The 20401-nt window shown below is 45.7% G+C and overlaps 1 protein-coding gene and 1 long non-coding RNA gene across 2 annotated transcripts in view; both read left to right on the top strand.

Annotated features, from left to right (window-relative positions):
- The window catches only part of LOC121834501, a 28360-nt gene extending 20146 nt beyond the window's left edge, over positions 1-8214 (top strand). Inside the window, exon 3 of the long non-coding RNA XR_006077240.1 lies at positions 8092-8214. This is a non-coding gene — a long non-coding RNA (uncharacterized LOC121834501). The remainder of the gene's footprint in view (positions 1-8091) is intronic.
- An 8004-nt stretch (positions 8215-16218) lies between these two features.
- Positions 16219-17352, top strand: LOC121834502. Its single transcript, XM_042288196.1, has one exon. The coding sequence runs from the start codon at positions 16219-16221 to the stop codon at positions 17350-17352; it is 1134 nt and encodes a 377-aa protein (XP_042144130.1).
- Positions 17353-20401: the final 3049 nt, after the last annotated feature.

Below are 20401 nucleotides of genomic sequence, written 5' to 3'. Positions count from 1 at the left end.
TATCTTGGAAAAATTTGAGAGACGTTTGGCTATCTGTGGCAGATTTTCGAAGGGACGACTGTGCGCGCGTTGTTTGGAGACTACTTGAACGGCGGTGCAAGCGTCGCGGGATTTCAGGAGACAGCGAGCGGCAGTCCGTTCAGCGCGGGAACAAGTCAGACGCCCCAACTGAGGCGTCGCTTCGTGTCTTCGAACGTGTGCGTGCTCGTGAATGACGGTGGTGCCTAGGAGCATCGTCAATATAATCCAAGCCACATCAATTTCCTCGCCTCTACCCACTACGCAAGAGGCTGCTTTGGCCCAAACACTGGCGGAAAACAGGTTCGCTTCTCTTATCCGATTAGCATTTTTATTGTTCTTGCCTGTTTTTAGCGTGTGCTTAGTATTTTTCTTATTGAGAGATAAGCAATCTAGTTTTGATAAAATTGTTTGTTTTGCACCGAAAACTACTGCCTGTGCGTCGGGAATGTTCTGTGTCAGCGCCGAGGATGTGTAGCATCTGATCTCTTGTGAGCAGGCCTCGAATACGAAAATAATAAATCGAATGCCGAGTTGGCTTTTCTGAAGAACTTGCCTTGTTTACCCTGTGCATTAATTCAAACCGGTTAAACTGGTAGGGAAGTCCAAAGGCATGACCAGCATGTCAAACTGGGAATTCTGGGGCAATAACCCAGCTTGAAGCTGGGGGCCAGATCAACCAGTATGACCAGCATGCCAAACTGGGCGTGCTGGAGCAATAACCGAGCTTGAAGCTGGCACCGGCTTAAGCTGGTTCTTTCAATAGGGTTGGCTAGTCTGGCGTACACCGATATGAGTGTCAGTCTCGTTTGTTACGTGGATATTGAAATCCTAACAGCAATCACTTCCTGGGTTGATTGCACCATTTTTCGGTGTCGATCTCGAGATGGTGGAGCTTCTCGCGTACAAAGATTCCCACCTGTACTTCAATGGTTTGTTGGTGCTGATTTTTCTTCTCTACGTGTTCTATCCTCAAGTGACATCACGTAACGCTACCTTTCGCCCTAAATGTAGTGGAAAATGCACGGACCAACGGAAAGATAACCTTTTGGGGTGGGTGTGGTGTTTAAAGAGGTTTCTTTGATTAAAGTTTGTATTTAACAATTTATCAAGGCGTACTCTTGTTTCAATGGTCTGTTATATATTTCACTCGAAGCACCTCGAGGCAAAATTTGCAGTTGAATTGTAGCCAAATTGCCGGTTTCCACTAATTTACGCTTTAATATTGGAGAAAGCTTTTCTTCTAAAAGTATAAGGGTGATGCATACATAAAACATACCTGAAATACAGGCTAAAACACTAATATTACCGTTATACAGAAGCATATATTTTAACAAAACGATCTCGAAAACGGCAAAAGTTTAGTTTTTTTATCGAGTTACAACTATACCAAATCCAAGTTATTAATTCACAGTTGGCCTGATATTACGCCCAAAGCGAGTAAAATAAAGAAAAAAACTGGGCATTACTAGCCAATCATTTGCTGTTTTTACTTTTTACATCTACCGAGTCTAGCGTTTTTCTTTTTTTTTTTTAGGAACAACAGCGTTGAAGTAAGGATCAACAAATTCTCCAGAAATATTTACAAAATTGACTACTCAGCTTCCTATGAACCTTCGTGCGTTTTGTTTTGGAACTCAATCGGCTAAGGCCAAGCGTCACTCCCAAGACATTTGACAGGGAATGACCGAGAAAAGTATATGACCGCACACTGGTACGTTGCAGATTAAGGTTGAACCGGTCAGGGGTGGGGGTCGAGCCAGTACCACGTACTGGCTCGACCCCCATCCCTGCACCAAGCAAGGAAGAAAGCCTCGCATCAGGTAATTCTTTGTAGATTCCCAACCCGCTCAAAGCAGCATACAGGCCGGCGCTTGGCAAAAGTCGCCGCAAAGTGGCATACATGTATGCGTCTCGAGGTTTCCATGTGCTAGCTTCGCGCTCCTTCTGAAACGATGCAAGATGGATGTGCGCCGACGCTGATGAGGCCTACTCGGTATTGTGTGGATCCACTAATGATTAAGTTTTGGAAGAGCTCGAGCTTTCGTTCCATGTGCTCCGAGGCGCGGTGCACTAACACACTCGGTTACCAATCCCACTTCTAGACGGTTCTCTGCATTGTTGTAGTTGGTAGTAGGTGAGGAAGGAAGCACATTAACCCTCCTCAACTGCTGAGATTTCTACCTTCGATGATATCATCGAGGCATGCTCAGCGAAGGTCTGGCAGAAGGCATCGTGCACGAGGTGGAGGTGGAGCTTGTACCGCATTCTCAACCTTCCGCCGGCTACGCATGGCTTGCAACAAAGTAACGTTAGACGTCAATGTGAACGAGCTTGCCACAAGCGCGTACCCTCGGCGGCGTGTATTTCGCGTCACCGAACTTGTTTTTTTTTTTTTCGGCAAGAAGCGTAGAAATGGCCATTTGTACTGTACGGTGATATCACGTCCATGGTTCTCCCTTTTGCAGTGTATTCTGTGTGTAGCTACTGCAATCATATGCTATATCATGTTCGAAACAATCCACAACTTGCACTTGCTTCAAAAGCCACGAATTAGTCAGCTGACGTACGCAATCTAAAGGACTCCGGTGGATAAAGTAGCACGCTGAAAAAGGTCTGTGGCTTCCAGGCCTTTCTCACTCTTCGTGCGTGAGTGCAAAGTTTTCACTAAAATACAGCCCAAATGTAGAATCTTGAACAAATAAAAAATATCTCATAGGGCGAAAATACTCGCTCATAAAAAAAAAATGGAAGTCGCAAGAATCAGCTTAAAATTTAAAAAAAGAAGATTCTCGCTCCTGTTACAACTGGTCCACTAAAGGAAGCAGGGTGTCTTAAAGGGGCGATAAGGTGGACTATGTGTTCGACATGTTATGGTGATAACCTATTCAATAAGCCCTAAAATGTTCAAAACTTTAAAGCTATTAACATTGATGACCCTTTTTCTTTTGTTCTTAAAAAGCACGATTTAACATCGCGATACGTCAATTTACTTTAACGTGTCTCAGACAAAGGGCTGGTCGTGATGTTTTGGATTTCGTTTTAATTAATGTCACTGGATTCTTAAAAAGATAACGCCGAGCTGCCGTATGGCTGTCATTTTGTTTCATGAAATGAAGAGTTTCTCGCTTCTCTTTCCATGCCTTCTAAGTCGATCACATTTCTCAATGAAAACTTGTTTTTAAGAAAAAAAAGAAAATCTTTTATGCTGTGATTTTTAATCTACAAATCGGCGACACAAGCGCACATCGCGCCGCCACTACATCCGGCGTCGGTGCCAGGCAGCAATAAAGAAGAAATTTCCTGTCTTGAAATGCGCGAGATTATTATAGCGTTTTATGTGCTATGTGGAGATAAGCGCGACCGATATGCTGATTTCATACACAGTGCCAAGCACGCCTTATTGCCGAGGAACGCATTCTTGGCGAGGAGCGCTTTATTGGTGACGAACGCGTTACTTTCTAGGAACGTTTTCCTTTTGAAGCTTTTATCCTAAAAACACCAAAATGGTAATTTCCATGGCAAAAAAGACCGACCAGCCAATTGCCTTGGCTTGTTTTGGTTATATGTATGTTAGCGTATGTTAGTGTCTTCCTTGAAGACCGGGAAGGAAATTGCGCTACCTTAGCTGCACTTTAGTTTCAATACCAAAAAGGCGACGCATGGTTGTAATAACTAGTTCTTTTAGGTTCCTTAGGCCGTACAGATTTAGTCAGCGTCCATAAAAACACAATCTTAGGGACCAACTTAATTCTCCAGTGACGCGAGTGTGCCTCTCTCGTAAGATCGACCCGTCTCCTGTCTGGAGCTCTAGGCTTCCGTACCATGACCTAGACGTGACGCCATTGAACGATTCTGGTGCATGTTCTTCTCCTTGCGGAAGCGCGGTAAGCGGGGCCATTTGGTATGACGAAATATAGTGAAGAGAACAGCGCTCAAAATGACTAAGACAGAGAAAAAGAACATGCACGACACACAAGCGCTGACTCGCCGCTGAATTTATACATATAAATTCAGATGCGAGACAGCGCTTGTGTGACGTGCTTGTTCCTTTACTCTTTCCTCGATTTTTTATGCGCTGTTTTGTATGTCACTTGTCCTTGCAATATGTATATTACACAAGGTAGGGACTCAGCTGCCAGGACACTACAATTGTCACTGATGTGATGCCAATGCATGGCGTGAATAGAGCTACGAGGGACAAAACATTTATAAATATCGTAGTGGTTCTAATGTGACAATTAAAGAAAACTTGTACCTATTGAGTTATACCATCACCACCCATAATAATAAAAGCCTGTTCACTAGACCTTTCACCTCCTCAGAATAAGATCGAAGGAGGAATAGGCTGGTAGGAAGCGAGTGCTGTGAGAGCGTTCGGCCGAGCCTCGTGTCAAATCAACAAGTCGAACGACGCTCGGCATAGAACTCGGGTTCAAGTGCCGAGTTGGCGCCATCCGACCGTCATGACGTTTCATGCAGAAAGAGGAGGTCGTTCGCAGGCCTTGATTATATTAGGTGATGTTGACTAGGCCAACTGAAACAACTCGAATATTGCAAAGGTTCAGATCATTTAGAAACAAAATAATGTCACGATGTTTTGTAAAAAAAAAAAACTGGCACTTGATCGAGTTATGCCTCTGAAACATTCCAAGAAAGTGATTTTTTTTGTTTTGTCTTTTTCACGGAGGAACATTTGCCCCGAATCTCATTTGTTTGCCGCCACACGAGAGCCTTTAAATACATGCATGGAAATGGCTTTCATTACTGATTGACTTTGGGAAGCTTATTGCAGTTTTTCTCTGTGTAATATCTACAGCAGAGACGTAATGAGGAACAGGAACGTTAAGTTGTAACAACAGAAGTACAAACGAAAGATTTTATGCACACTACAAACTACAAACAAAACTTCAATCCTTCTTTTTTAACCATGAAAGTAAAAAACAAAAACACCACGCATCGTTCAACGTTGAGTTTCCGCCTAAATGTTGCACTGTACTTCGTTTCACCTTATATCCGAGCGCGGACGATGTTATGAGCCGAAGGGCCAATCAAACAGCGCAAAAAGCGAAACGTCATGGCGTGCTCTCTGCGCTTGATAGGACTAGCCAGCAGAGGAGCACGCACAGAGAGACGGCGCATACCGGCTGGCCCTATCAACTGGAGAGAGTACGCCATGACGTTGTCCTTCTTTGGCTGTTTGATTGACACTTCGGCTCTTAATATCGGCCGCGCTCGGACGTAAGCTGAAATGAAGTATAGCGTTTCAGACATGATACAAACGTTAAAGATCTATACCGCGATTTTATTTAAAATTTATGTGATTTTATGAATACCTGAAGTAACGTGAATATCTTACCTATTCAAAAACTATGAATGAGTCAGTTAAATTTCTAATGCATTTCACAAAAGTACATTACAAACTCAATTGAAACTCATTGATATTTTTATAAAAGTATAACCAAACATTAATGTAGACAGTAAGGGAAACAAAAAAGGCCCGCACGTGCTTTTGTGGAACATGTTTTTGATGGAATATTGCTTGCTGGGTATTCTTCGATAAAAATGACCACTCCTAAATGGCAAGATCTTGGAGAAAATTCACAATAGAAATAGTCGGACACTATTTTCTATTTCTGTGTGTGTGTGGGGGGGGGGGGCGAGGGGGGGGGGGGACATCCCCGGGTTCTTGAAAATTTGTTAATTTTTTACCGATGAAAATAGTTGATCGCATGGGGATTGCGAACATTACCATGATTGCTCTTTTTAGGCGCGTTGTACCGTATACTTCGGCAAGAACATCACACCTTTGAGTGCATAGGAACGCAATGCAGCAATTACGGTTTCAAAATGACGCCTGACGGCGGCCCCCTGGTGCCTGCTCCTAGGCGCAAAAAGAGTGGCGCGTCACCATCTTCAAATATATATTTATAGACAAATCGGCCACCCTTAAAAGTATTTTCGAGATTTCTTTTTGATTTTTTATGACGTTTAGAGTTCATAGGTTCAGTTATCACAATAAATAGACGATCTCAGAATCCCTGTGAGTGCTCGTGAGCTTCTCATTATGGCTGCGCGGCCAATTAAATACGGGTCTCTATCGATACGAACATCGAAGAACGAGTCCCGAAGTCGGAAGCGTAAAAAGAGTAAGCGACACCTCGAATTTCTTAAAAAAATTGTTTAGAGCAATATCGACGGTGCGTGATTTATTTTAAATTTTGTGCGCGAAGTCCTTGACATCACGAAATGGTCCTTCGCTCTCTCGACCTCAACGTGATGGCCATGTCGATTCACCTCTCTTCCACGAGCCCGGAATGACGATAGAAAGAACAAAAGGAAAGGAGGTGACTGCCGACTAAAGGCCGGTTCAGACACTTGCGTTTGAGTGCGTTTGACTGCGGTGCGTCGAGAAGCGAAAGCGAGTCACCGGCACATCTGTGCTTCGTATGAAGCGTGGAATCCAAATCAAGGAATCATCTTGGCACGCGATATAAGCAGCAGGGATGTCCTGGTTTCTCGCAGTCCAAACGCAGTCGAACGCAGTCAAACTCTACTGTCTGAACCAGTTTAAGTCCCGTCTCGCGCCGTCAATTTCGCTCCAATAAAAAAAAAAATCGCGTAAAACTAATTCTCTGGCACGCGTGTCCCGACCAAACTGCTTAAAAAAACTTTTTTTCTTATTTTAGGGTCTCCTTAATCTTGTTAGAGAGTGTAGTCACTGTCAGCTCCACCGCGATTATATTATTCTCGCTGCAAACCAGCCAATGATATTGTAATATGAGCGGATAAAAGCGGCGACAAAGCAGTCACGAAGCCTTGACATGGTGAGCCAAGCCCTGCCTTTTCCTTTTTTTTAGGCTGATGGTCACTACGTTCACCAATTGCCTACACTCTAAAAAATGTCTGTGCGTCTACTTTCACGCACACAACTCGGAGAGCCAATCGCCGCAACTTACGGAGGAAGCTCAGCGAATGACGATGGCAAAACATATGTTTAGACCAAAAAACGCAGTCTGAGTTGTGACATTAAGCAATGCAAGCGTGGCGTTTTGCATTGCGTAATATCACAACTCAGTCTGCGTGTTTTGTCCAAACAGATGTTTCCGCATCGTCATTCGCTGAGCTGCCTCCGTAAGTTGCGGCGATTTGCTCTCCGTGTCGTGTGCGTGAAAGTAGGCGCACAGACATTTTTTAGAGTGTGCGAAACGCAGGGCTAATAACATAACACTCACATTTACTGCCTCGTGATTGGCTGTTCGGTGTTCGTATCGGCTCACCTGGTAATCTGTTTCGCTGTGGAGCGATAATGAGATACTCTGGAGACATGCCCTGCATTTCTCAGACATCCAGAAGCTATTAGCGGGGAGATGTTCTAGTGGTGCCCTCTATGGTTTCCTTTCGTGACGTCATTACCTTGCGGACAGCAAATTCGATGGTGTTTGCAATAAGCATGGGGGAGGCTTGAAATCATTGCGCTCTCAAAGCAACACTGCCAACACCGTCAAAATTAAAGTTCTCACATGCCTTTTATTTCTGTCAACGGGAAAACCTTTGCTGACGTCATAGTCAGCATTCGGCCAATCCTGTAATGCCGACCACAGCGACGCTTTCGATCGCGCACGTCGCCAATAGACCCTATAACTGCTTGCAAACACAAGCCGTCTCTTGGTTCTCGACGGACTACCGGTCACCCCGTTTCAACAGTACTTCTCAGCCTGTTGATGCTGACGCCAAAATTTCTGGGACGGTGAAGTTCTACGAAAATCTTGAGGTTGAGGATTTTGGAAGGACCTTTTGTTGCATAATTTAAGATATAAAAAGGGTTCGTTAGTCTTACCGGAACAAAAAAAAAGTTTTATCCAACCAGATTTGGCGCTAACCGGTCCTTTAGCTAATCACCTGAGGAACTGGTCATAAAATATGTCGTGAAAATGACAAGAAGCTATGCTATTGTTGCGATTGTTTTTCCTCTCGTTTGACCAAAAGTTCGCGGGTACGTAATTTGGCAAGGGCAAGTCCTTCCAGCGCTTAAAAAAAGGGTATATAAAATGCCCCACGACATTTATGCAGGACGAATACGAGGACCTCACCCCAGAGCAGAACCGAAGCAGCCGACCATGCAGAACCACGGGGTGTCGCTGGTTAGCGACCTATTTCCGTGCTAACGCGAGGGCGCCTTCCCCGTGCGACGACTTTTACGGCTAAGTCTGCAGCGACCGTCAAAGATCTCTGTACCAGGACGGCGTCTCCAGACTGATGCGCGCCATGGCCCCGCACCTCGCTGGGTCCAGGGACGGCGAACCATTGGCCCACATCTCGGTCTTCAACCACTGCATCAACGGCACAGCCGTACATTTCGAACCGTCCGCTGTGATGTACGAATTTCACAATCACATATCTTAATTTTTATGCTTAAGATTTTGTGTTTTTATTCAAGTTCGAAGGGTTTCCTTGATATTTATATTTGTTCCTGCCGACTTGGGGTTCCAGGTTACCACGTTCGGTGTAATAAGAAACTTATATGTTTTCCGGTAATTATGTTGAAGAAAATGGGACACAGGAATGGGATTCCCCAACCTCCCGGGAAAATGCGTGTAACCCTCATGCTTAAAAAAAAAATGTCCCAAGGCACCGACAAAACAACGGAAGCGATGTGAGGGGTGCCGAAGTAAGGAGCAGCAACGCGGAAAGTTCCATCTGGGCAGATTCAGGTTCACAAAAAATAAAACTGTGGATAAAATGTTTTTTTTTTTTTCCTGTGTAGCTTGGGTTCTCGATATTCAAGGATAGCTTCAGTTTAAGGCCTTTTTTATTTTGCCGATCTGCCAAGGATGTCAACTAGTTGCCGAAAACACGGAAGCCTGGCAATGTGCCGCATACGTGATTTATGCTAGAATATAATATGAACAAAGAGTGTCGTGAACTATAACGAAAACAAAACTGTCTTAATTCACAGTTACGACAACAAGTAGAACATGACGCTCCCTTTACAATAATAATAATTTTATTTCAGAACCAACACCCAAACTCTTCTCGAGAAGAAAACAGAAAACGAACAGTAATCAGTTAGCTTCAACCGGCTGTAACGCAGTAACGATATTCAGCTCTCTGTCTTGGCGCGCATTATTTATGCAACCATAGCCTCCACTATAATCACAAAACCTGGCAGTTCGACGACGGAGCCATAGAGCGCCCGGTCGCAGATTTGGAGCGCGAGGATCTGGTAGCACAGAGCATTTTCAGGGAACCTGGTCGTGAGCGCACAGATTTTGAGCGGTGGTGACCCGAAACATGGTTTTCAAACCCGACGAGAAACAAAGTGGTAGCAAAAGCGGACATTCCATCGCTCGGGAGAGCTGTGTTTCAGCGATTCGCCGCAGCGGGGCACACGTTACATGACTCTCCTCTGATCCGTTGTCTGCCGCTCTACCTTTTCACTTTCGGCGGCCACGCCTCGTTGCGATCTGCCAGGCTTTGTCAGTATAGAGGAGGCTATAATGCAACGCTAAAAGAAAAGGTAACTTTTTTTTTTCCCGTAGCCAAGGGCCGGTTTTTTTCAGAACAGCGTCTCAGCTGAGTTTGAATGAAAGGAAGCATTGTAAAGAGGGCGCTCGGGCGTCTTGAGACGCGGTTTGAATCCCGCTCAGCTCATGCGCTGACTCTGGCAGTGTTTTCTTCCAGTCTCAGCTCAGACGCTGTTTCTAGAAAGCCGGCCCTGGTTTTCTGCAAACTCAGGGTCAATATATTAGGGAGTGTAGATTGAATGAAGCGCGTTCCTTCGTCTGGGTAAGTGTTCGCCGAGTTTCTCTGAAGTTCATAATATAAATTGTTTGACGTTTTACGTGACTTGCACGCGAGGTCATTGCACAATATTTGTGCTAATCTGTGTTGGTTCCTGCCAAGAAAATTGTATTTAGTGCTGCCAAATGTGTGATGCATAAAGTACGCGCTCAAAACCGAGGCTTCCGCAAGGGCCTCTGGTGTGGCGTCGATGCATGTCCTACATAAACTCTCAAGAAGTCTGTAAGTTCACTTTTCTGCACAACACGAATGAACCCAACCCAAGCTTGCAACAGAAAGATGTGGGCGAGTGATGTACCAAAGATAATAATTAGACGAAAATTAATGTACGCATGTGCAAAGAACATACCGTTTAACTCTGTGCACATCGCCTTTTTTAGGTCTCCGATCGTATTCTAAACGTCGTCATTGGTTTTACCGGGATCGGTTATCTCTGTGCTCTGTAAGAAAGTTAACACACAGAATGATGATGATGATGATGATGAATAAACCTTTATTTATTGAGCATGAGGAGCAGATGTTAGGGCACCCTCCCGGTGGAGGGCATCCTTAGTCCGGGTTACCCTGGCTGCGGCTGGCTATCCGGGCCCTTGTCACCAGGTCTTGCTGGATCCCAGGGTACGGGCTGGTCAGACAGGCCATCCACTGCTCGAAGGATGGGGTGGGTTTGGGAGTTAAGTCCGGGGTTCGTTGGCATTCCCATACCTGATGGTAAAGGTTGCGGGAGAAGGACAAAAATTACAGGTGGCGGGGTATTGAGCGGGATAGATGGCGTGAAGAAGGGTGCTGCGGGGATTTGTGTTGGTCTACAGTCTTCGGAGGGTGCTGGCTTCATCTCTTGATAGTCTTGGGTGCGGTGCCGGGTATTTTCATCGGTCGTGACGGTAGTGGGCTAGTATGTCGGCATACGTGATGAGCAGGGCGGTCGTGGGGGCAACAAGTGAGGTTGTTCCCTCTTGGGTAATGGCCCAAGAGGAGCTTCTTTGAGTACAGGAATGAGAATAATGCGAAGCAACCATTATTTATTAAAAAAACGGTCTACCTTTTTATGAACGAAGCTGTGTGTGTGTCTACTTACCCGTGGAACATGCAGAGTCCAATAAAATATTTACGAAATAATTCGGCGAATCGCAAAGCAAAAATAACGTCTAAAACTTTTTAAATAAGTGACCAATGCAAATTTTATTTCTGCGCTTCAATGATATCGGTGCCTCGACATTCGCCCTGAGCTCTTCCATAATTCGCATGGCTCTACTTGAGTGCTGCAGAAAAATACACGCGCAGGCATTCTTCATGAAGAGGTTGACATATTTTGGAATAGATAGGGTAATTTTTCCCAATTTTATACTTCAACAAACAGCAGTATTGGATAATTGCTCCAGGACACATCATTTGGCTCTCTTTCAGTGACTTGACTGAGGGAGCAAGCTGTCCGGCACGGATTCCTCCGGGTCCACGACGTGCATCAGACTCTTTCTTTCGCAACAATCCAAATGCCACAGTCGCTGATTTTAGATACTTCATTAGAAGGTATATTCTAACGAGTCATGTTCAGAACTCTGCAACGCTAGTTACTGTTTACAAGATTGTTATGAACGCTACCACCAAAAAGCTTATTTCCCGGTCAAGGTGTTTCAGCTGTTTTCACGACGAAGCGAACCGCTGCCCCACATTTAGTCTCTAGATAAGTTTTTTTTTTTTAACATTTCGTTTCAGGTTTAGTCTTTCTAGACTTATCGGCTTAAATTTATGCATGCTCGTAATCGAGGCTTCTAGACTTGAATTTATGCATGCTTTAATCAAGAATATTTCATTTGTTTAACTCATGTTTTGGTTTCTTTAGCTACCAACCAACCCGTCGTACGAATAGCCGACAGCTCCAGGAATGCTACACAGCTCGTTACGGAGCGTGCCATAGTGAAACTTTAGATTCTCCTACATGTTTTCTAATCTAATCTTAACGTGAACTGCAGCAAAACTGCCGGATACACGAGCTCGTAGCTCTATAGTCTCTGACAGGGCAAGAACGACAGGGCGTCCCATCTAAATACAATCCTGAGGCACGGATTCATTGCATTCCGCTACGTTTGACCGCGCGTGCATGGTAGAAGTTCACGAGACACCAGCATGTTATCGCATGAAGGTAACTCTTGCTGCAGGCGGAATACTGAAAGATTTTTCTGCCCTCCTTTTCCTGAAAGAACGGCAGGGAGTCTATTTTGGAGACCGGGCCGCCGCCACTACCAGGAGGCCTTCCTTCGTGCTTTGGTTGCGCGTGCGCGCTCGGAGCTCACGAGACAACAATGTGTTGTCGAAGGCAACAGGAAGCTAGCACTGGAGGCAGGACAACCCGCCGAAAAAAATTCCGAGACATATTCCTCCTGCCGCTGAATATAATAGTTCCAAGACCTAGGCTAGCAATAGCGCAGAAAGTATACACATCCAACAGTTATGAGTTCTGAGCAGCAGCTTTCCCCTCAGTCCACGTTGAGATCAATAGAAGTAAAGACGTTTGTAAAACTCCATGATTCCAAGGACACAACGCGAGAAGCACCATGTGGTCAATCGATGTCCTGTGAAGTTTCTTGCATTCATAATGTCTGCTGCTTTCGTTCGTCCATTTCAAAGCTATCTTCTAAAATGAGTGTGTGAAAATGCATATCGGCGCTACCGAAGACGTGTATTCGCTGCACGGCCTTGGATATTTTTCGCCCTGAAGTCTTGGAGTTTATGCTTGAGAACTACACAACATCTCGCAGTGTTTGGACCGATTAGAACACATAATTACGTTTAAAGAATAAGCTGAAGCGCTCATAGTTTCGAAAAATGAGTCCTGAAAAGGTGGCTTGATTTACATTGTTCAGTTCCTTTGTTCAGAATGACATTCAATTTTTTTAAACTTTTTTTTTGCTCGGTCATCATCATCTGGCTTAATCACCCTGTTGTCTTTCTTCTGGTGGTCAACGCCGTTAATCTGATGAATTGTATATTATTTTATTATCGTGAATGCAAACTTAAGGAACGCAATACGCGCGTTTTTATCTTCAAGCTCTTTGCATCGGGACTTGTACACCACTTTTTTATCGAGTAATGGCGCCATTTCATTAGTTGAGGAGCGGTTAGATGGTCGGAACCCTTATAAAAATAATCAATGAGTTTTAATTAAGTTTCTTATGTAGTCTGTAAACGCAAAATAAAACTCAATTGAAACACATTAATAATATTTTTAAGGGAACTCGCCGCACGCCCTGCGGCCTTCAAATTGTCAGCGACATACGCTCACAATCATTGATCTCATCATTCCTCCGCAGAATTGCGCCCGGAGCGCGAATGGACAACACAATCATCGAAGAGGAGCAAGCCACCAGTTCGCTTCCAGCGAAGTGGTTGTCCGCGATTGCCCTCTGGGTGGTTCGCTCTGCGAGATGTCACTTGGAGTTCTCTCTGCGGAGAGCTCCCGAGAAAGGACGCCTTTACGAAGACCTATGGCAACTGCTCTACTTTGCACCCCTCATGGGTTCTCAGGTAAAATGAGCAGATTAATGCTCTTAATCACATCCTATTTGAAGCCGGAATTGAGCTGTATTGTGATATACCTCGATTTAAGTTATTGAACTGGAAGATAACGTCACAGATCGAGCTGTACATTAACACTTGAGCAGGTTGCGAAATTTAACCCCCGTGTGTAGACCGCCAGGCGCTGTGGATGTTTCATTTTCTCGAGGAGGCTGGCGGGCGAACCTGCCGCCAGAGCTTTCCGTTCTAGCAGCTAGGTGCCGTCGATTTAGCTGGAATGGCCAATACGCGAGAAACCAACATATAAACGCACCAAAACTGATACATAAAAGCATTATTTCACACATAAGAAGAAAGAGAAAGACTGAATTAAAAATATACTATTTTTTTGCATAAAAATTTTGAATGTGCTTCTGTAAGTCCTTCTTTCCGGTTTCCATGCAATGGATACACTCGTGCCTCTAAAATAGCATATACAGTTTTCATACTTTCAGATTATTGCCCTATATTCCAATTATTTGTCGCACACGTGGTTCAGCCTTGACATGGGAGCGGCCCGATTTTACACCTGGTATTACTCAAGGGAGCGAGACACCATCGGGACGACGAAGCAATCGACGATTTTGATTTTTTTTTCTTCTACAATTTAAATTTTGTAATAGAAACTACAAGTTGGTACAAACGTGCTGACTCGGGGCACTCTCTAATACTCTTTATACGCATCTGTACACTTTTTAACTAAATTGGAAACGTCATGCAAACAATCGCAGCAAACATTAAAATACTGCGCTCCAATATATGTGAAGTGCTCAAGGGCAAAGGCGATGGCGTTTCACTGGCCGAGCGTCCCCGCGGACATCGCACTGTTTCAATTTCAGTTGTAGCGTCAGCTTCGTCATTCACTGTTGTCTTATTGTTCACCGTGATTGGCTGTCTTTGTATCATGAAGAAAAGTGAACCCATATACTTTGTTTAGAGTGTGAGAAGCACATTGCACGTCGTTTTATTGTTCGCCGTTGTCGGCGGTTCTTCTGTTATGCAGGGAAGGTTACTCTTAGCCCTTGTTTAATGTGTGAGCAGCACACTGGACGTGGTTCTGTTGTTCGCATCATTGCCTGTTTTTGTGCTATGGAAGAAAGGGTATTCACGGGGTTTGCTTAGAATGTGTGCAGCGCGTTCCACGTCGTTTTATTGTTCTCAGTGGTCGGCTGCTTCTGTACTATGCAGAAAAACCTCCCACAGGCTTTGCGCAGAGTCTATGCAGCATATTGCACGTCGTTCTCTTGAACGTCGTTATTGACTGTTTTGTGTTATGCAGAAAGGCACGCTCAGAGACTTTGTTTAGTGTGCGTGCACCTAGTTACACGTCGTTTTTTTGTACGTCGTGATCTGCATCTGCTGCTTTATGGAGGTAAGGTAACTTACAGGCTGTGTTTAGAGTGTGTGCAGCACATTTCATGTCGTTCTATTATTCGCCATGATCGGCTCTTTTTTGTTATATGCAGGAAAGGGAACCCGCAGCCTTTGTATAGATTATGTGCAGCACACTGCACATCGTTCTTTTTCTGGCCCTGGTCGGCTGTTCGTGTTTTAAGTTTTTGTTTAGAGTGTGCGCCACATTGCACGTTGTTCTATTGTTCGCCATGATTGACTGTTCTGTGTTGTGCAGAAAAGTAAACTCAAGAACTTTGTTTAGAGTGTATGCAGCACATTGCACGTCGTTCTATTGTTCACCATTATCGGCTGTTTCTTTATTAAGCAAAAAAGAAAGCTCAAAGCCTTTATGTATAGAGTGTGTGCAGCCATTGCGTCCTCTATACTCACAAAGCACGGCAGTTCGACGAGGGAGCCATAGAACGCTCAACCGCAGATTTGGAGCTCAAGGATATGGTAGCACAGAGTATTTCTCGGTGAATTTGTTGTCAGCGCACAGCTTTTGCAGCAGCCAGGACCCGAAACATGGTTTCGAAACCGGACGAGAAAAAAAGCGGTAGCTTTGCAGTGGCGAGGACCCGACACATGGTTGTCAAACCCGACGAGAAAGGAAGCGTTAGCCCGAGGAACGCGAAGAGCACGAGCGGAAATTCCATCTCTTGGGCAAGTGTGTTTCGGCGTCTCGCCGCAGCGGGGAGCCCGCTGCATGCCTCTCCTCTTGTCTTTTGTCTGACGCTCTACTTTTTCACTTTCAGCGGCCCCGTCTTGTGGCGATCTGCCAGGTTTTGCCAGTATAGAGGAGGCTACGGTGCAGCACATATCTCCTCCTTCTATTTTTCGCCTTGATTGGCTGTTTCTGTGCTATGCCGGAAATGAAACTGACAAGCTTTGTTTAAAGTGCGTGCAGCACATATCACGTCCCTCTCGTCTTCGGCGTGATCCAGTTTTTTTTTTTTTTTTTTTTTTTTACGCAGGAACATGAACTTACAGGCACTGTTTAGATCGTGTCGAACACGTTGCACGTTGTTGGGTTGTCATGCATGAGCGCAGCAGGAACGCGCGATTGTTGATAGCCGCCGCGCCAAAAGCGATATCTTCGGCATCGCACTTTTTCTTTCATATGTTCTTGGCAGCAGCCGATAAAAGTCGGTCGCGCCGCCGCCGGTTTTGTTCTTCGGTTTTCGTCTGTCGGCAAGCTTGCCTGGATTAAAAAGTCCGTCTGCCCTGCTCCCGGTGTCGTCTTCTCGCCGTGGCCTGGAGTCCTGCTCGGCCAAACGCAACAGCTGGTGGCAGCGGTGGGATGGCAGATCTACGGGAGCGCTACGGCAGCGGTCGGCGAGGCTTTGGCTCTTGCTTTTTCTGGTACGCCGAGTGTTGTAATTTTCGTGTTGAAGCGAAAATAGGAAAGGCGACAGAAACGGGACTTTGACATTGTACCTGGCAGAAATGGATTTGGATAGCCTGCTTAAATTAGAGTTGTTAGCCGTAGCTGAAGAGCTCGGTTTAGATGAAAGCAAGGCAATGCGAAAGCCAGACATAGTCAAAACAATTTTGGGCTGCGGAGCCGGGGATGACGAAATTGCCGAAGCTGTCGATGAGGCAAAGAAACGACGCCTAGAGGAAGAAAGAGACGAGCAACTAAAACAACAGCAACTCGAACAGCTAAAGCTGACTTTGGAAATGACCGCTGTTGGAGTCGCGAAAGCAGTTAACTATGACATGAGAAGTTTTCTTCAGCCCTTTTCTGTTGGGAGCGAGTTGGGATTCTTCTTAACCAACTTCGAGCGCACATGTGTCAGGATGGATTTCGAAGAGTCGTCTTGGCGTCAGAGGCTTCTGAGCGTGTTGCCGGCCGAAGCAGCTGATGTACTGGCAAGGTTACTGCCAGAAGAGACCGAAAATTACGCGGTAGTGAAGGGTGCTTTGTTGAGAAAATATAAGCTGTCACCCGAAGCTTTCCGTTTGAAATTTCAAGAAGCCACGAAAGGCCCACAAGAGAGCTACTCGGAGTTCGCATATAAGCTAGGTAGTTTTCTGGAAAACTGGCTCAAAGGAGCTCGGGCGTATGAGGACAAAGCGAAGATGTTTGAGCAATTTTGCTTAGAGCAGTTCTATCGTACGTTGCCTGAAAAGCTCAGAGAATGGTTTCAGGATCGACCAGACGTAGGAACAGTGCGAAAAGCAGCAGAATATGCAGATGAGTACTGTGCAAAGAGGGGATCAAGTTGCGACCTAGGGAAGACTGACCGGCCTCCGGGGGCTTCGTTTGGGGGAACTAAAGGATGGCGCTCGTCGGAAAAGAACGCGAACAAGCCAGTTCCTAAAGACGAGTCCCCCGAAACACGCATGAAGAAGTCGTTCGAAGCACGGAAGCAAATAGTATGCTTCCGGTGCCAAAAGCCAGGACACGTGGCTGCTGGATGTCGTGTCCCAAAGGTCTCCCCAGTCCAGCTCGTTCTCGAAAAGGATGAAGACGTGTTAGGTCCATACCTTTACGACATGGACGTAAACGGTAAGACTTGCAAGGTCTTACGGGACACCGGTGCGACCTACGGCGTCGTGCACACCCTTCTTTCGTGAACGAGAACGACTTCACAGGCGACTTCGTGTGCCTGAGGTAGGCTCTGGAAGGAGGTACTGTCAGCCTACCTGTTGCAAAAGTAATCCTGAGAGGCACCTTTGGAGAGTTGGAAACCGAGGCCGCAGTCTCGGACAACGTCTTGCCGAGATGCCCGTACCTTTTGTCTAACAGAACCGTAAAGGAACTGCTTAAGTCAGGGATAACGCATGACATGAACCCGGTCATGGTTGTCACGAGATCGATTACAAAGAAAAGCTGCGAAAAAAGTGTAGAGCAGGCTGTAGCTGCGCAAGCCAGTGCAGCAGATGACTCGCACCGTCCCGTCGAAAATGACGAGCGTCGCGCTTTAGATGAGCCAGACCGTGACGAGTAAAAAGTGGACGATGAATTGACGTTCATCCCTCCGACGAGCAGTGAATTTAAGGCGCTCGCCGCAATAGATAGGGCTACCTTGATTGTAGAGCAGAAGAGTGATAACATATTGATAAAATGTTGGGAGAGCATTCAAAACCCTAATTCGAGCAGCTCAAGGTTCTTTGAAAAGAACGGAATACTTTACCGCGAGTTTTGTGGAAAGGAAGGGATGAACGTCGACCAAATAGTCGTTCCTCAGTACCGAGAAAACCTTTTGGGACTGTCACACCGGGTGGGTTGGTAGGGCCACCTAGGTATCAACAAGACCAAGGCAAGGCTCCTAAGCGAGTACTACTGGCCAAGTTGTTTTAAAGATGACGAACATTTCGTTCGGAGCTGTGACATCTGTCAGCGGACGGGTCGACTTAAGGAAAAACGCATCTGACAGCGGTCCCAATTATTAGCGAACCTGAGGAAGTAGCAGTCAGCCTTCCAAAGATCCCACGAGATTTAACCTCCTTCACTCCAGAGGAGAGCCTGGAAACCGTGGTTCAGCCACCCACCTTAAGCGAAAATCAGAGTAAAGACTTGCTAGCCTTAATAACCGAGTATCAGGAATTGTTTTCGAAAGTCCCAGGTCGAACCAGTTTAATGACCCATGACATAGAGTTGACTTCGAGTGACACCAAGACGTGCAAAGCTTACCGGTACTCGCCTCGACAAGAAAAACTGATGAAGGAAGCTGTTGAACAGATGCTCGCTCTTAAGCTAATTGAGCCAGGCGAGGGTGACTTTGTACCTCCGATGATAATCGTGGAAGCTAACGGCAAGGAACCACGGCCTTGCGTTGACTACCGTAAGTTAAACGGAGTGACCGCCACGAGGGTTTTTCCCATTCCGCACGTTGAAAAGTGTGCCTCGAAAAAGTGTGCCAGGCAAAGGCCATATCCACTCTAGATCTTGTTCGTGGATATTGGCAAGTATCGCTCACCGAGCGTGCAAGTAGTCTTGCCGCTTTCGTGACCCCTTTTGGCGCTTTTCGGCCTTTGGTCCTTAGCTTTGGCCTTAAAAATTCTCCTTTCGCATTCTCTAGGTTGATGAACGAAGTCCTTGCAGGGTTGGAAAGTTTTGCTCTACCATATTTAGACGACATTGCAATCTTTTCTGACACCTGGTCCGAACACTTGGACCATCTACGAGAAGTATTTTCGAGACATCGCCAGGCGGGACTAACTCTGAAAGCACAGAAGTGCAAGTTTGGTCGCTCAGAGGTAGATTACCTCGGACAAACCGTAGGCCAAGGACACCGAAGCCCGTTGGAAGCAAAGGTACTGGCGATCAAGGAGTTTACACGTCCAGAAACAAAAATGCAGATTCGTACGTTTTTGGGCTTAATTGGGTATTACCAACACTACATCAAGGGGTTCTCCAAGCTGGCTAGTCCACTTACTGATCCGTTGAAAAAGAACGCGCCTTTTTCGCGTAAACAGGGACGAAGAGAAGCAGGCATCTTTTGACGCCCTTAAAAGCATCTTGACGAGTAAGCCCGTCTCGGCAAGCCCGGACCACTCGAAACCTTTCCTCGTGCAGTGTGACGCCAGCGAAAAGGGGCTGGGGGTAGTCCTGAGCCAAGAAAGCGCAGACGGGGGAGAGCACCCGATCCTGTACGTGAGCAGGAAATTAAGAGCTCGAGAGCAGGCGTACAGCACAATTGAAAGAATGCGCTTGCCTTGTGTGGGCGGTCGAAAAACTTTCATGTTACTTGTCGGGGTCGCCATTTGTTTTCATCGCAGACCACCGACCGCTAATGTGGCTCCAACAGATGTCGAACAAGAATGGTAGATTGCTCCGTTGGAGTCTAAGTCTGCAACCGTACGTGTTCACTGTTAAAGGGTAACTGCAAAGAAAAAAAAGTTTTTTTTTAAATAGCCTAATTGGGACAAGCATGTCAAAAAACAATTTTTTCGCGAGAAAAAACATTTTTTACAGCAATATTTATTGCGTGAGACTCATTTTAGTTTGCGGCTATTTCGTCCGTTTTAAATCGCGCGCCACGAAGTTGTGATTATGTGACGTCAATCCCAAAAGGTTCTCATTGGCTAAGAGTTGGATTGACAGCTTAGATCTTGGTTGTTAAACCTTTGTTATATGTTGCAATTTCCTTTTGAGCTGCATATTTTTACGTTTAAAGAATAACCCATGTGATGAGAGTTATTATTCTTTACAATAGGTTAATAAGACGGGCACTTCCGTTTGGATTCATACAAACAAAACTTCGCCATTCTTTCATGGCCGCTGAAGTCTGCTCCCGCCTGTCTCGCCTACCTCGACTAATCGTTTAGCCGAAGTGATCAGTGTTTCGTCGTTTCGTGCTGACCCAGGTGCTTGAGTGAGACTTCTTGAAGTGAAGTAGTGTGTGTTTAGCAGCTGTCGCAGGTGTTAGTGATAGGAAGCGACGCGACGCTTTCATAGCGCGGTTCTTTCGTTTTCCTCTTCGCTTGCTTAGCGTGCCTTATTTATTTAATTTTTTTTTGGCTTGTTTGCGCGTGCAAATGCTGACTTTTCGGAGATGTCAGATGCGTGATCCCGACAGTGAGCCTTCCAGCAGCCATGTCGCCCCGAAAGGAATGCTATTTGGCTGGAGGCAATCGGGCGTTCGCGTAGCGACCAACGTGTCTAGTTACGTTCTCGTCA

This window comes from Ixodes scapularis, unplaced genomic scaffold (genome assembly GCF_016920785.2).
Source record: "Ixodes scapularis isolate PalLabHiFi unplaced genomic scaffold, ASM1692078v2 ptg001264l_1___fragment_5__unscaffolded, whole genome shotgun sequence".
In the NCBI taxonomy this organism is placed as follows: domain Eukaryota; kingdom Metazoa; phylum Arthropoda; class Arachnida; order Ixodida; family Ixodidae; genus Ixodes; species Ixodes scapularis.
This window is presented reverse-complemented; position numbering and strand designations above follow the sequence as displayed.